General features: G+C 33.9%; 1 protein-coding gene across 6 annotated transcripts in view; it reads left to right on the plus strand.

Moving 5' to 3' along the window:
• Positions 1–12,945, plus strand: part of LOC129256855 (talin-1-like) — a 68,475-nt gene that overhangs the window by 37,932 nt on the left and 17,598 nt on the right. For 2 of the 6 annotated variants that reach the window (XM_054895046.2, XM_064097524.1), the window contains exons 28-38: positions 137–154; positions 3,127–3,327; positions 3,928–4,064; positions 4,647–4,830; positions 5,294–5,416; positions 6,028–6,171; positions 7,397–7,558; positions 8,732–8,872; positions 10,867–11,048; positions 11,761–11,893; positions 12,482–12,583. In XM_054895046.2, coding sequence (XP_054751021.1) covers positions 137–154; positions 3,127–3,327; positions 3,928–4,064; positions 4,647–4,830; positions 5,294–5,416; positions 6,028–6,171; positions 7,397–7,558; positions 8,732–8,872; positions 10,867–11,048; positions 11,761–11,893; positions 12,482–12,583 — 1,527 coding nt within the window. Of the gene's footprint in view, positions 1–136; positions 155–444; positions 478–3,126; positions 3,328–3,927; positions 4,065–4,646; positions 4,831–5,293; positions 5,417–6,027; positions 6,172–7,396; positions 7,559–8,731; positions 8,873–10,866; positions 11,049–11,760; positions 11,894–12,481; positions 12,584–12,945 lie in introns of all 6 variants that reach the window. The other 4 variants (XM_064097523.1, XM_054895047.2, XM_054895048.2 and 1 more) reach the window with 2 other exon arrangements.

Here is a 12,945-nt window from a genome sequence, read left to right on the forward strand (position 1 = left end):
GTGATGTTTACAATTTTTCTATCATGTTTTTGTACTTTCTTACAAATATTTATGATTGATTTACATTCCACAAACACTGAGTATTTTCTGATATCTTAATACTTAAATTTGTTGAATATATTGTTCTTACTGAAAGGAGGATGAGCCTTTAACGGTAATTACATTACAAAATATACTGAATTTTGATAAAGTCATGAAGAAAAAGCTTTCTGGCTGTCTGTCTACCACTAGAATATTCCTATTAGCTTTTTAAAATCTACTAGGCTCTTTCATCTTTAAATCTTATTCATCATTCATTTCATATTTCTCTTAATCAGTACTTTATTGTGAAAATTATGTTGGAAACCATGTAAGCATATCTTACTTTTCTTGCCCTCATCATATTTTGTTTGTTATTTTTTATTGTACTCATAATACCTGCTTCTTGACATGCATACTAATTAGATGATGAAAAAAGCGCAGGAGAAATATGCCATGGTATGTAGGCAATTTGAATACCAAACAAATTTGTGGGTTTTTATATAGCACTATATCAAAAGTCACAAATACTATATTTGCACATTGTTATTCTTCTTTACATGTTGTACCCCAATATTGTATCTTGCTATAACTGTCCTTTATGTTTTCTTGTGGTGTATTTTTTTGGCAATAATCTCTCTTCTGGAAATCTCTTCTCTATTATATTCAATATGCAACTATTTAGTTAGTTGTACAAAAGAAATCTATGGAATCTCCTTTGAAATTTTTTAAATAGAATTCCTCTGATTAATTCTTAAGAAAAGTTGAACAAACATGTAGATCAAACTCTTAAGAGCAACACTCAAGTTAGTTTGAAAGAAGAAAATTAATTAATCAACATTTTTAGAAAAGAAAATTGTAATATCTAGAAAAAAAGAACATGGACTTTCTGGTGTTGTTTTTCACTAGAGGCTTAAAAAATTACATCAAATACATGTAGATTTGAATTTTCAAGTATGTTATCATTTCCCAATAATGTTCCCGTTGGTGTGTTTTTGCATACTTTCCAATAATCCTTATTTAAGCAATTGTCACATAAACTAGACTGGTATCAGATCAGGAGACTAGACAAAATTATCCATTCACATAACAATAAGACTGTAACGATGGGTTATATGTTACCAACAACTTAAAAGTAACTCATATTGCTTTTACATATGTTACGGTGGAAACTAATAATTGAAAACTGGAATGGAAAATATTTGTTTTAGGAATAGCTTTGTATTTAGTTCATTGCTCCTGAAAATATTGTCCTTTTGGTCATTCTAAGTTTGCTGTAAATTCTTGAAATATTTTTGCTTTTGGAATTGACTGAAAATTTATGAGGAATTGGAAAAGAAAATAAATTGGATTAGTGATCCTGCAGGTAAACCAAAAAGGGAGCTGCAGAAGTGAACATGATAAAAAAAATCAGTTAATGATGGTTTTAGATAGGTTTGGCAATGTGACTGGTATTTCTTTTCATAATTAACCATGTTTTTTTATTCTTTCTATACCTTTGCATGTTTGTTGTGCCATGGTGTCATCATCCATTCCTACTGGTCATCCTGGTGTAACATATTCCTCAACCTTTGATCCCATCTACTTCCTCTCTATATCTTTTCTTTGCAAATCTCTTTCCTCCTCTGGTAATATTCCTATTGTTTACCTCTTGTTTCTCTTCTCTACTCCATCTTTCTCTGCCTCTGTCTATTCTTGCCTCTCTCTCTTGTTGCTATTTCCAATCTTTCCTTCATCTGTTGATGTCTCCTATCACATCTCACTCAATATCATGGGTTCAACGTATGTGGTGTAGTTGAGCAAGCCATATAATCGTCACAGCTTGTCTATGGATCTCGTATCGCCTACGTCTAGTATGACCCAAGAGGATTTGATGGCTTTGTTTTCAAGTGTATGTCTTCTAAAAACCCCCAAAAAAGTTGTAATAGTAGCTGATCAATTTTTTTCCCCGATCCCATTTCTACATATTTGTAGGCAAATGAAAGTCCTTCATTGCTTTATTTTCTAAATATTTTCTGAATATGATGAGGCCATAAAGTATCTTATTATTTAGATGACTTTATAGAAATATACAGTGTAACTTGTTGTTTTCTTAACATTTTTATTTTAAAGTTTTGCAATATTGAAAGAAACCTTTAGATCATATAGGTAAATTATGCAAGATTATTTTTTTTAATGCAAAATGTAAAACCTTACATGCCAAAAAAGAAAGGCAGAAAGATTAAGAAACAAATACTAGACCATTTGGGTACTTGCAGTATCATGTTACAAAGTCTGTCCTAAAAGTATTGTATTTGTGCTAAATATGGTGGTGTATTTTTTGTCCGTCTTCTATAATTTATCTCTGTAATGTGGATTTTTATGTATTGTGACTATATTTTCCTTCATATCTAAACTTTTAAGTATGCACACATGCCTTATATTTGCCTGTCAGCATTATATTAAAACATGCCCTATCCTTTCTGAGTATACAGTGAGCATTTCCATTTGATGAAAATATACATAAATAATCAAACAACATATATTGATATAAAGCTGTTTTGATGTATCATTTTACTGCTTTCTTTGATAGAGCTGGATGGATTTTACACATTTTCCTATGATTTTGGATATTATTATTTTTTAATTATATGTGTTATCAAGATTACAATGTGCATGGTTTTTCTTCAGTTTGAAAGTAATGTATATATTTCAAGAGCTACTTAACAAATCTATTATTCAAATCAATTTCATGCAAGGAAAAAATTTGACCGGTTATTTTTAAGGCTTCTTTTGTCATCTTTAGAAAGTAGGTAGGTTTAAGGGGGGAGGATAATTGTTTGCAATATTAATGTCATTTGTATTATTCAATCATGCAGCAGAGTATGCATTGATTCAATCATCTAATTTTGTGGGGGGGGGGGCTGCAAATAAACATATATCTTGTTTATTATGTGTATGTCGTAAAGTTTTTTTGATACTAACTCTGTTATTTCTTTTTATTTCCAATGAATTCTACCAATCGCCCTATCACCCTACCATCATATTGCCCTTTCCACCACCTACCACCACCCTTCCTCCTCATTGCACCCCTCTGCATCGGCCTGTCACCAAATCGCCCCCCTGCAGCTTCCAGAAGGAACCCAGAGGAATTATCAGGAGCATCAGAATGCATTGAACAGTGCAGCTCAAGGACTCAATGTAGCTAGTGGAGAACTAGTGGTGGCTGCCAGAGGTACACCTGAAGAACTGGCTGTAGCAGCTAATGAGTTCAGCAGGGAATTCCAGGAATTGATGGACTCTGGCATGGGTATGGCCAGGACAGCACCGGTAAGTCTAGAAACACCTGTGGGCCATTTCAATTACAATTATGGTAATGTCACAGTCATGACAACCTCCATGGTAAACAGGGCTAAGCAGCCAATTACAATCAAGGTTTCCCTGGTAGATACAATAATAACAAAAGAGTGAAAGTGCAAAAGTTATGTTAGGGCAACATTTCACAGAAAGCTAGATATACATTGCTTGCTATTGTTTTAGCAGATTAATATTTAAGATGTACTACATTTGCAATATCCTCGGTGTCGAAGACGCAATGTGAAGTGATTTAAAATATAGTGCATGAATTATTTTTTTTTATAAATGACCAAATCAATCTTTTATCAATATTTGTTATCATCTTTAGTCATTAATTTCAGTAAGTTGTTCGTAGATGGATGTAATTATGTATTAATGAATTGAAATTCAAGTATTGGAATAGATAGATGTATAAGTTGTATATCCGTAAATTTCACACACAGTGAGGCCTATGCCTGGGATGGGTCAGGCTAGTCTCTATGTAACATATCATTGAAATCATATAATGGTCACATGGGTAAAGACTATGTGCATAAAAATAAGGCGGATACTTCAATTCTTGTATTTGATCAGACTGATGCACAGAACAACATGGTGGGTAGTCTGAAGAACATCTCAGTATCATCAAGTAAACTTCTCTTAGCTGTCAAGTCTATGTCAGTGGATCCTAATGCCCCCAATGCTAAGAACCTGTTGGCTTCTGCTGCTAGGTAAGGATTACGATCTTTCCTCCTCTATACCCAAGTGTATGTGGGTATCAGGTGAGATATCTGTTGCCCAGTTATCATGCCATTCTGGGTTGGTCATTATAGTTTCTCCAAAAAGGTTCCAAACTAGTACCCCAAAGCAGATCTCAAGATACTTATCCCCTTTAGATTACACAATGAACTCCCATTCAACAGAATTTTAACATAAATTTAAAAAGAAACATTTTTTTTTCTTGTGTGTCTGTTCCTGTAGATGTATGTTTTGCTTGAAATAATGTCTATAGAAAAATGACAAGGTTTAAATCTAATTTTAGAAAGGATCAGATTTAGAAATTTATCCCTAAAACAATAGTAATTGTATTTCTTTCAAAAATAGTTTGAGATTTAAACATAATAAGTTACAATATTCTGATTACTACTTCTTGATCATAATATTGTTCTCACTTCATTTGGCATATGGATTGAATACTCAACAATAGAATTTAAAGTTGATGTTATGTTTGCAAGTTTTGGGTTTTCAGGTTGAATACATGTTCATAATCATATTTGTCAAGTGGTGGGATTATTTTTTGTTTGTTTTCCCAGGCAAGTAACAGACAGTGTGAATCAGTTATTGAATACATTCATGCAGAGTGCCCCTGGACAGAAGGAATGTGATAATGCATTACGTAATATTCAAACAATCAAGTCTATCCTTGATAACATCAATGAACCAATCAATGACTGGACTTACTTTGAATGTCTTGATTCCATCATGCTCAAATCAAAGGTAAACTTTTGACTTCTATGTAACCTAGTAGAATGTAGATAAACTAGTAAAATGCTCACAGTAAAAATGTTCAATATTGAAATTAGACTCACAAATAAAGTCTTCACTTTGAATTGATTAATTAGTATTGCTCGTAGAAATATTCTGAAAGAATTTCCTGTTATATAAGTTTTTTTTTTTAACTTGTTTTAAATGAGAGAATATTGATTGTTCTTATTTTGTAGAAAAGTGCCTGTCAATTAAGGAAATCTTTCAATAATGGACATTTTATACATTAACTTTGTAGGTGATTACTTTCATATGACTTTCTTTTCTTGAGCTATGCAGTGCTATGGATTCTTGCAAAATAATTTAGTGGATTTATATGAAGTGTCATACATTTTCAATTTCCTGTACCAGTATTAATATGTTCATTTGTTGAGCATGCTATTAAAAAAAAACATTTTGCTGTTTTATTTGTTAGGACCTTGGTGAAAGCGTGAATGGTATTGCTAAGACTGCCAAGGATGGTGAGCTAGAGAAGTTTGGTCAGATGGTAGATTCAGCAGGTCAGGCTGTTTGTGGACTCACCGAAGCTGCTGCTCAGGTAAACATGTAAAATCCATGTTATGAAGCAGTAGTCACAGATTTTCACTCAACTATTCTTAGAAGCTACTGTGATCCTGATTGGTGTAGATCAAATTTGTCAGTACAGTTCACTGACAATATGCTTCATGAGTCCCCCTGGCAACCATTTCATGAAGATGTGTAACTCTGACACGTTGTCAATATCAGACAGTCGGCATAGTAAAAATCAGAGACCAGATTTCACTAAAACTGTTAGAGGTGACATTAAGTCAGTGCTTACAACTTTTATGAACAGTGACCAGAGTAGTTTATATTAAAATTATCAACCTGTTACTCTAGGAAGTTACATATCTTGGAGTAAAAGTGACTGTTTCTGTCACAGTGATTTATCTTTGTAATGGATTATGAACATGCTAGTTTGATATAATAGAGTGTGGTTACACTAATTGATTGTTTTGTTGTTGATATGAATAGGAAATCCATGTCAAATTGGATGTGGGGCATTAACTTGCATGTAAGTATTTCGCCTTCCGGTAATACTGTTTTTTTTTCTTGTCTGATGTATATATATATATATATATATATATATATATATATATATATATATATGAAATCTATTTTTGCTTTCAGTCTGCATATTTGGTTGGTATCTCTGATCCATCGAGTGTAGCAGGTAGACCAGGTCTTGTTGACCAGTCTCAGTTAGTTCGTGCCTTCCAAGCTATTGAATCTGCTTGTCAGAGCCTTCTCAATCCAGATAGCAACCAACAACAGGTGAGTTTCTCTTTAAGACAAAATCTCAGCTTTCTTAAACTTATCATGACAAGTGAATTTCAATTTGTGCTAATGTTCAACCCCCCCCCCCCCCCCTCTGACACGTAAAGTCTGTTTAGGTTTAAGCCCTCTTATTTAGATGCAGGCTGTCTACATATGTAATGTAAACCATTGATACAGTCAAGGAAATAGACGAATGCATACCAGTTCTTTTTGCACATTTTGCCTCATGCCAGATGTTATTCCGTATTGCTACAAATAGTTACAATGGACAACAAAAAATATTTTTGCCTCCAGAATACCTACTGACGAATGCCTTATTTAATGTCTTATAGTACAGTTTGAATGTTTGTCTCTGTTGGTTAACTTTCTGGAAGTTCACCTGATCCAGATTAGATTTTGGAGAAGCTTGATGGTTGGTCTGTAATGAGAGGTTTCCTGGGGATGTATTGCGTATTATTTTTTCTGATGTTATATAAGTTCTCTTGTATGTATTCTGTTTAGTCCAGTTACATCCAGTGAAATGTGATTTGATTCGGGCTGCTACTATGTCCTTGCATTTTTTCAATTCACAAAATTTGCTTTCTGGAATCATGAGAATCAAAGCTCTGACAATAACAACATGACCTTCAAGGGTTTCTTTGTCAGGAACAAGAATAATCTAGATTTTTTTCATTAGTTTTAAATTCTGCATGCTGTTTTAAATCATGAGAATCAAAGATCTGACAATAACAACTTGGCCCTCAAGGGTTTCTTTGTCAGGAACAAGAATAATCTAGATTTTTTAAAATTAGTTTCAAATTCTGCATGCTGTTTTAAATCATGAGAATCAAAGATCTGACAATAACAACTTGGCCCTCAAGGGTTTCTTTGTCAGGAACAAGAATAATCTAGATTTTTTAAATTAGTTTCAAATTCTGCATGCTGTTTTAAATCATGAGAATCAAAGGGTTTCAAGGGTTTCTTTGTCAGGAACAAGAATGATACAGATTTTTATTAGCATCTTCCAAGTATTTTCATTAAAAAGAAGCCATACTAGTGATAGCAGAGAGCAGACATCATTATGCCTGTTTAATAACATATTTGATATAAGAACTTTATATTATTAAAGAAGGGAAAAGGTTAACCAAAGAATCCATTCAAAAGATTTAAAAAAAAAATTTATGATACAATTTAAATCAATTTACATAAATAAGGTGACTGATTGTTGTTGGAATCATTTCAGGTTTTGGCAGCTGCAACAGAGGTTGCCAAACACACTTCAGCCCTGTGCAATATATGTAAAGGTGCTTCTACAAAGACCAGCAACCCAGTAGCTAAGAAACACTTTGTCCAGTCAGCAAAAGATGTGGCTAACAGTACCGCCAACTTGGTCAAGAGCATCAGGGTAACAGTTTTTTTTTATTTATTTTTTTTTCTTTCTCTCTCAATTACTATGTCCATTTTGCTTGGGCTTATTACACCGCTTCAGTATCACTGCCTTCCCATTTTTTTCTCTAAGAAGTAATGTGATATGGGAAATAAATAGAAAATAACTGTATATGAGAATTTACTCTCTAAACTAGAGGATTGAATATTTATATCCTATCAAAATATATTCTTTTAAAATCATCATGCATATGCACTTTTGACACACATTTGTATATTTGGATAGAAGCTTTTGAACTGCAAGTATATTGACTAAGATCAATAAGTAAGTAGTCATACTAATGTAATTAGCTACTATTATCTTTGATAATAGAATTTTCCAAGAGGCCTATTTCCACTATGAGTTTTTTTTTTACAAGATGATTAAAAAAAAATATGTGTCAATTTTTTAATTCACATTTGCTATTCAAGGCAATCACAACATAATGCCCTTATCTTTAAAAACTTTCCTAACAGTGCGAAACCCATTTCAGAGAAATCGACTTCAAAGTTGACTACTAGTATAATATGCACTTTTTGTCCCAAGCCATGCAGGATTTTTATTGCTTGAAAAATAGATGGTAAGAAAGACCAAGACACATACTATCTTTATTGATATCTTTATTTTTACACAGAAACAAGAATTAGAGAAGGTATTGCAATAGTACTACTTGCTTGTAATTTTGGTTTGAGCGGTTTCGATTTTCCTTGTAGAAAAATGCCAAAGGGAATACAACAACCCTGACTGCGATTTTAATGCGCCGCAATCAAGCAAAACGTTGTATCACTCTTTCATGTGCAAAGTCAATTCATTGCAGATATGACGGTTTGGCTGACCATGCATTTGCATAGTAAGTGTGCGCAGCTGTTGTTTGCTTTGCTCCAGTAAACGTTTTCACTGTGATTGGTGCATTCTATAAAGAATTTGTATGGCATCACCTTGAAAATCCCCACATATCTCAGAAACTGAAATAAATTGATACCCAGAAATTTACTTATGTATTGAGAGTAAGACTTGTACTTTCATTTTCTGCAAAAATCTCAAAATCAATTTTTTGATCAAAATTTACTGATATGACGATATGGATGAATGCCAATAATATTTCTGAAATCAATCTGAAGCACTGTCAATATTTTCCCATTTTACTTTCAGGAACTGGATGGTAACTTCTCTGAAGCAAATCGTCGTAACTGTGGTGAAACGACGCGACCTCTTGTGGAAGCAGTTGAGAATCTCATCACATTTGCTAGTTCTCCTGAGTTTGCCAGTGTGCCCGCCAAGATCACACCACAGGTAAGCTCAAATGTCATTAATATGCGACACAAATAAGAAAAATAAGAGAAAAGCTGAAAAAAAAATCATTCATGTAAAATTTTTTTTTTTTAATTTCATTAACTCATAAATCAAAATATATTAATTGATGTATTTGTGAGTCCATATAAAATTTCTGAGTAATGCAACATTAAAAAAACAATGGGTGGTGAAAAATTGTTAAGAAGTCATAAAAAAATCTCTGTGTTTTTGCCTTGTTTATATAAAACCTCTTCTCAAGATTGGAATGGGCTAACAACTTTAGGATATCACTTATTTGAGTATCTTTACAATATAATAAAGCAGGTTTCCAAAAGGCTATTTTGAAATAATGATAAAAACATTACCATAAGAGGGCGCTAGATGCCAAGTTCAAATTCTGACAGCTAAAAATAATGCCAATTTTAAATTCTGATGACTGAAAAAAATGCATACAACAGAGCTTCCAAGTCTCCCGGATCCTGCGGGAGAATACTGGATTGCGATCCAATCTCCCGTTCTCCCGACCCCATGCCAAAATCTCCCGGATAATCAGGATTTTTAGCTGTTAAATTGTAAAATTCATACAAACGACTGTTTAACGAGTCTAGCATGTTCAACTTCCTAACACCCACGTGGAACCTCCTTATCACATTTTCAACTTCTACCAGTTTTTGTATAATCGTACATTGATTTCCCATGTAAATTAAGATAATTTTACTGAACGACTGGTGAAGTAGTCTAACAAGCCATTTTATTTCCGGTTTCTGCAATGTGTGTGATGAAAACTCTTCAGCAGTACTCCATGCACATGGCCCCCCATGCGCCCCGGAGCGGCTCCAGCCGGCCGCGCTGCGCCAGGAAGCCCCGAGAAGGAAAGTTCACAAGCACTGCGAGGCATTTTTCGTAAGCTTGCTTGCACCTTATTCGAGCTGAAACTGGATCAACAATGGGATTAACAAGTGGATTACTTTTACACCTCGACTTTCAGTTTCAGGAATAATTTTATTGACAATCCTGAAGAATTAGAAGCAAAGTGGAGATTTTTTCGCCTACTTTCACTTGGGTTGATCGGATTCGAACATTTTCTCTTTCGTGAGTGAGCTAGCCTTGCGCTGGCTGGCTGAGCTGTGCGAAGCACGCCCCGTCCCGATTCATCCACACTACAATCGCATCGCCAGTGACCATGGAGATCATGGAGATGGAGTCATCCAAGACCAAGATGACAAAATATTTGTCGAAGTATAATAAAGATACTTTTCAAGCAGAATGGGACTGTGTGACAATTTTCACAGGAATCCCTCAGAGACTTTATACAGTCCACATATAAAGCTCATTTACCATGTTTACCACTACTGCAGCCCCTTCCCCCTCTGGCCAATTAAAGGTATTTTCATGTTGAATGCATTCTTTTATAAATTATTAAAAAAATCTACTGTATTGCCTGAAGTGTATATTTAGTCAATGACAATTCATGAATTCTCTCTAATGTGCATTTAATCTATCCGAATATTTTTTGATGGTTTAGACAGCTGTCGGTTACTATCAAATGTTGTTTCTTAATGTGTTTTGCTACCCAAAACTCCCATCCGTGGGACAACGTTCCACCGCTCCCTCACAAAATCATACCTTCGCGAAATCTACTGGATTCTATCATCCCAATGTTGGCAGCTCTGCATACAATGACCACTACAATTTTGCAATACTTGAATATAAGATGATACTTGGATATAATTCACATTACTGACCTTATACCAAGGGTTTAAACTCGCTAAAAAGTCAACTCTTTCTGTTACAGGCTCTTCAATAAAGTTTTATTCACCCTCTTCTCATACACAGTGCAATTAATCACTTTAAAGTAACTATTCCCTGCATATTAAATCAATGGTTGCTCAGTTCCCTTCCATTCAATTTACTTGTTATCCTAACAACGACAATGGCTTATTTAGCTGCCATGTACGTATTCCCTATAATGCATGTTTTTATTTTCTTTGCAGGCCCAAGTTGCAATGACGCCTATCATTACAGCTGGCAAACGTATGATTTCTAGCTCCAGTGCCTTGATCCAAACAGCCAAGCCATTGGCTATCAATCCTAAGGATCCTCCTACATGGCAGCTATTGGCCAATCATAGCAAGAATGTATCAGATTCTATCAAGGAACTCATTGCATCCATCAGGTTAGTTCTTTTATGTTATGTATATTCCCATTTATAGTAGTTGTGATCAACATTGTATGCTAAGATTGTAATACACATATTGTTGAGCATCTGCTCCCCTATTGGACTACATTTTGTTGCAGCCATTGACATGGTATATTGTGATGACCACTAGATTTTAATCATACTCTTTCTATATGAGAGGAAGGGGGGGCTAGGGAGGAACAGATTTATTTTCAAATAATATGTTGTGTAATCCTTGCATTTTCTTGCCTGTTTATCTATATATATATTTCTATATAGTTAACATACTGAAATTTTTAGTCCAAATTCATAAATAAGGTTTAAAGTGGAGGGTGTCATTATGCCCAAGAGCAGAATAACACCAATTGTATGATTTTTTTTTTTTCATATTTAGTGTGTATGTACACTGAAGATCCTAGATGGTGGCTTAAATAAGCAGGGAGATTAAACCTCTTAAATCAGGCCATCCTTTTATCATTTTGATTATTACACACTTTGCAAAATTTTTGTTACTCTTTAAAGGATAATCTTGTAGTTATACCTCATTTAGATGTATCTATGTTTTTCACGCCATTTCTTACATGAATCATATTTAATGAAGTTATGAAAATATGAATATTATAAAACAGATCAAGAATCATACAGTCATATAAAAACTGCAAGGATAGAGAATGTTATTTGTGGTGCTTGGTGTTTTTTTTTTATACAGGGATCGTGCACCTGGACAAAGAGAATGTGATGAAGCAATTAATAAAGTGAATCAATCAATCCGTGATTTAGATCAAGCTTCTTTAGCTGCTGTTGGTCAGACTCTGCCTCCACAAGAAGGCTTGTCTCTCAGGGTATATATTATAAAGATATATTAATTTATGAATTTCATGATGAATTTATTAATATTGTTATGATTGTGTCACCCCTTCCTAGTTATCATGAATATTCTCATCTGACTTCCTAGTTTTTTCTCACCCTATGAATCCCACCTTTTATTTCTAGCACTCCCTCTTTCTTTATATACTTTCTTCCCTTTTGTTATCTTACTTCATTGCTCCTTTCTCATCCCTATTCCATTTTAGAAAGTTGCCTCTTTATTAGTAATAGATTTTGAGATAATATGAGTTTATTTAATTTATACTCTTCAAAGTAAACTTCAAAGGCACACCTAAAACAGGGACAACTTTTTTTTTAGATGAAATATATGCATTGTAAAAGATCAGGATTAATGGACCTAAATACAATAACCCTTTAATTTAAAAAGAAAAAAATCACAAATTGATGAATTCCGAGAATGATTGCACGCTGAATAAGTCTAGATGGGATAGTTGCAAAGTGTGTGAATGTGGATTTTATCAATTCATGCTCAAGGATTATACATTGAAATGAATTTATGTAATTAAATTCAGTTGATTTTTTTGTGCTATTTGCATTGACAGGGCTACACTGAGAACCTGCTTAACAGCTTAGCACAGATCAATGCTAATATTGATAAAGTGGCTGCTGCAGCTAAAGGACAAGCAGAGCAACTTGGACATGGGGTAAGATTTAACTTTCTTTTTCTATTGCTAAGAAAATACTTGGTTGCCAGCTTTATAGCAATCGGGGAACAAATAGGGAAATTGGGCTTGTAAGTTTTAATTAGAGAGGGATGATTTTGCAACTCAAACAAGTTACACCACATCAACTCATTGGCCTATATTCTGAATTTGTGTTTAATTTTAACTCTGGTCTTAAGTTGTGGACATCCATCTATGGACAGCCAATTGTGACACAAATTTCTAACAGTCCAGGTGACACTCTATGCACATCTATCAGTTTCCTTTAATTAATGTATGACGTTTTAATAGTGAAAAGGGGAAAACTAATATATCAGAAAAAAGAAGAAAGTTTTAATTAAATG

The sequence above is a fragment of the Lytechinus pictus genome, chromosome 3 (assembly GCF_037042905.1).
Source record: "Lytechinus pictus isolate F3 Inbred chromosome 3, Lp3.0, whole genome shotgun sequence".
Lineage (NCBI taxonomy): Eukaryota > Metazoa > Echinodermata > Echinoidea > Temnopleuroida > Toxopneustidae > Lytechinus > Lytechinus pictus.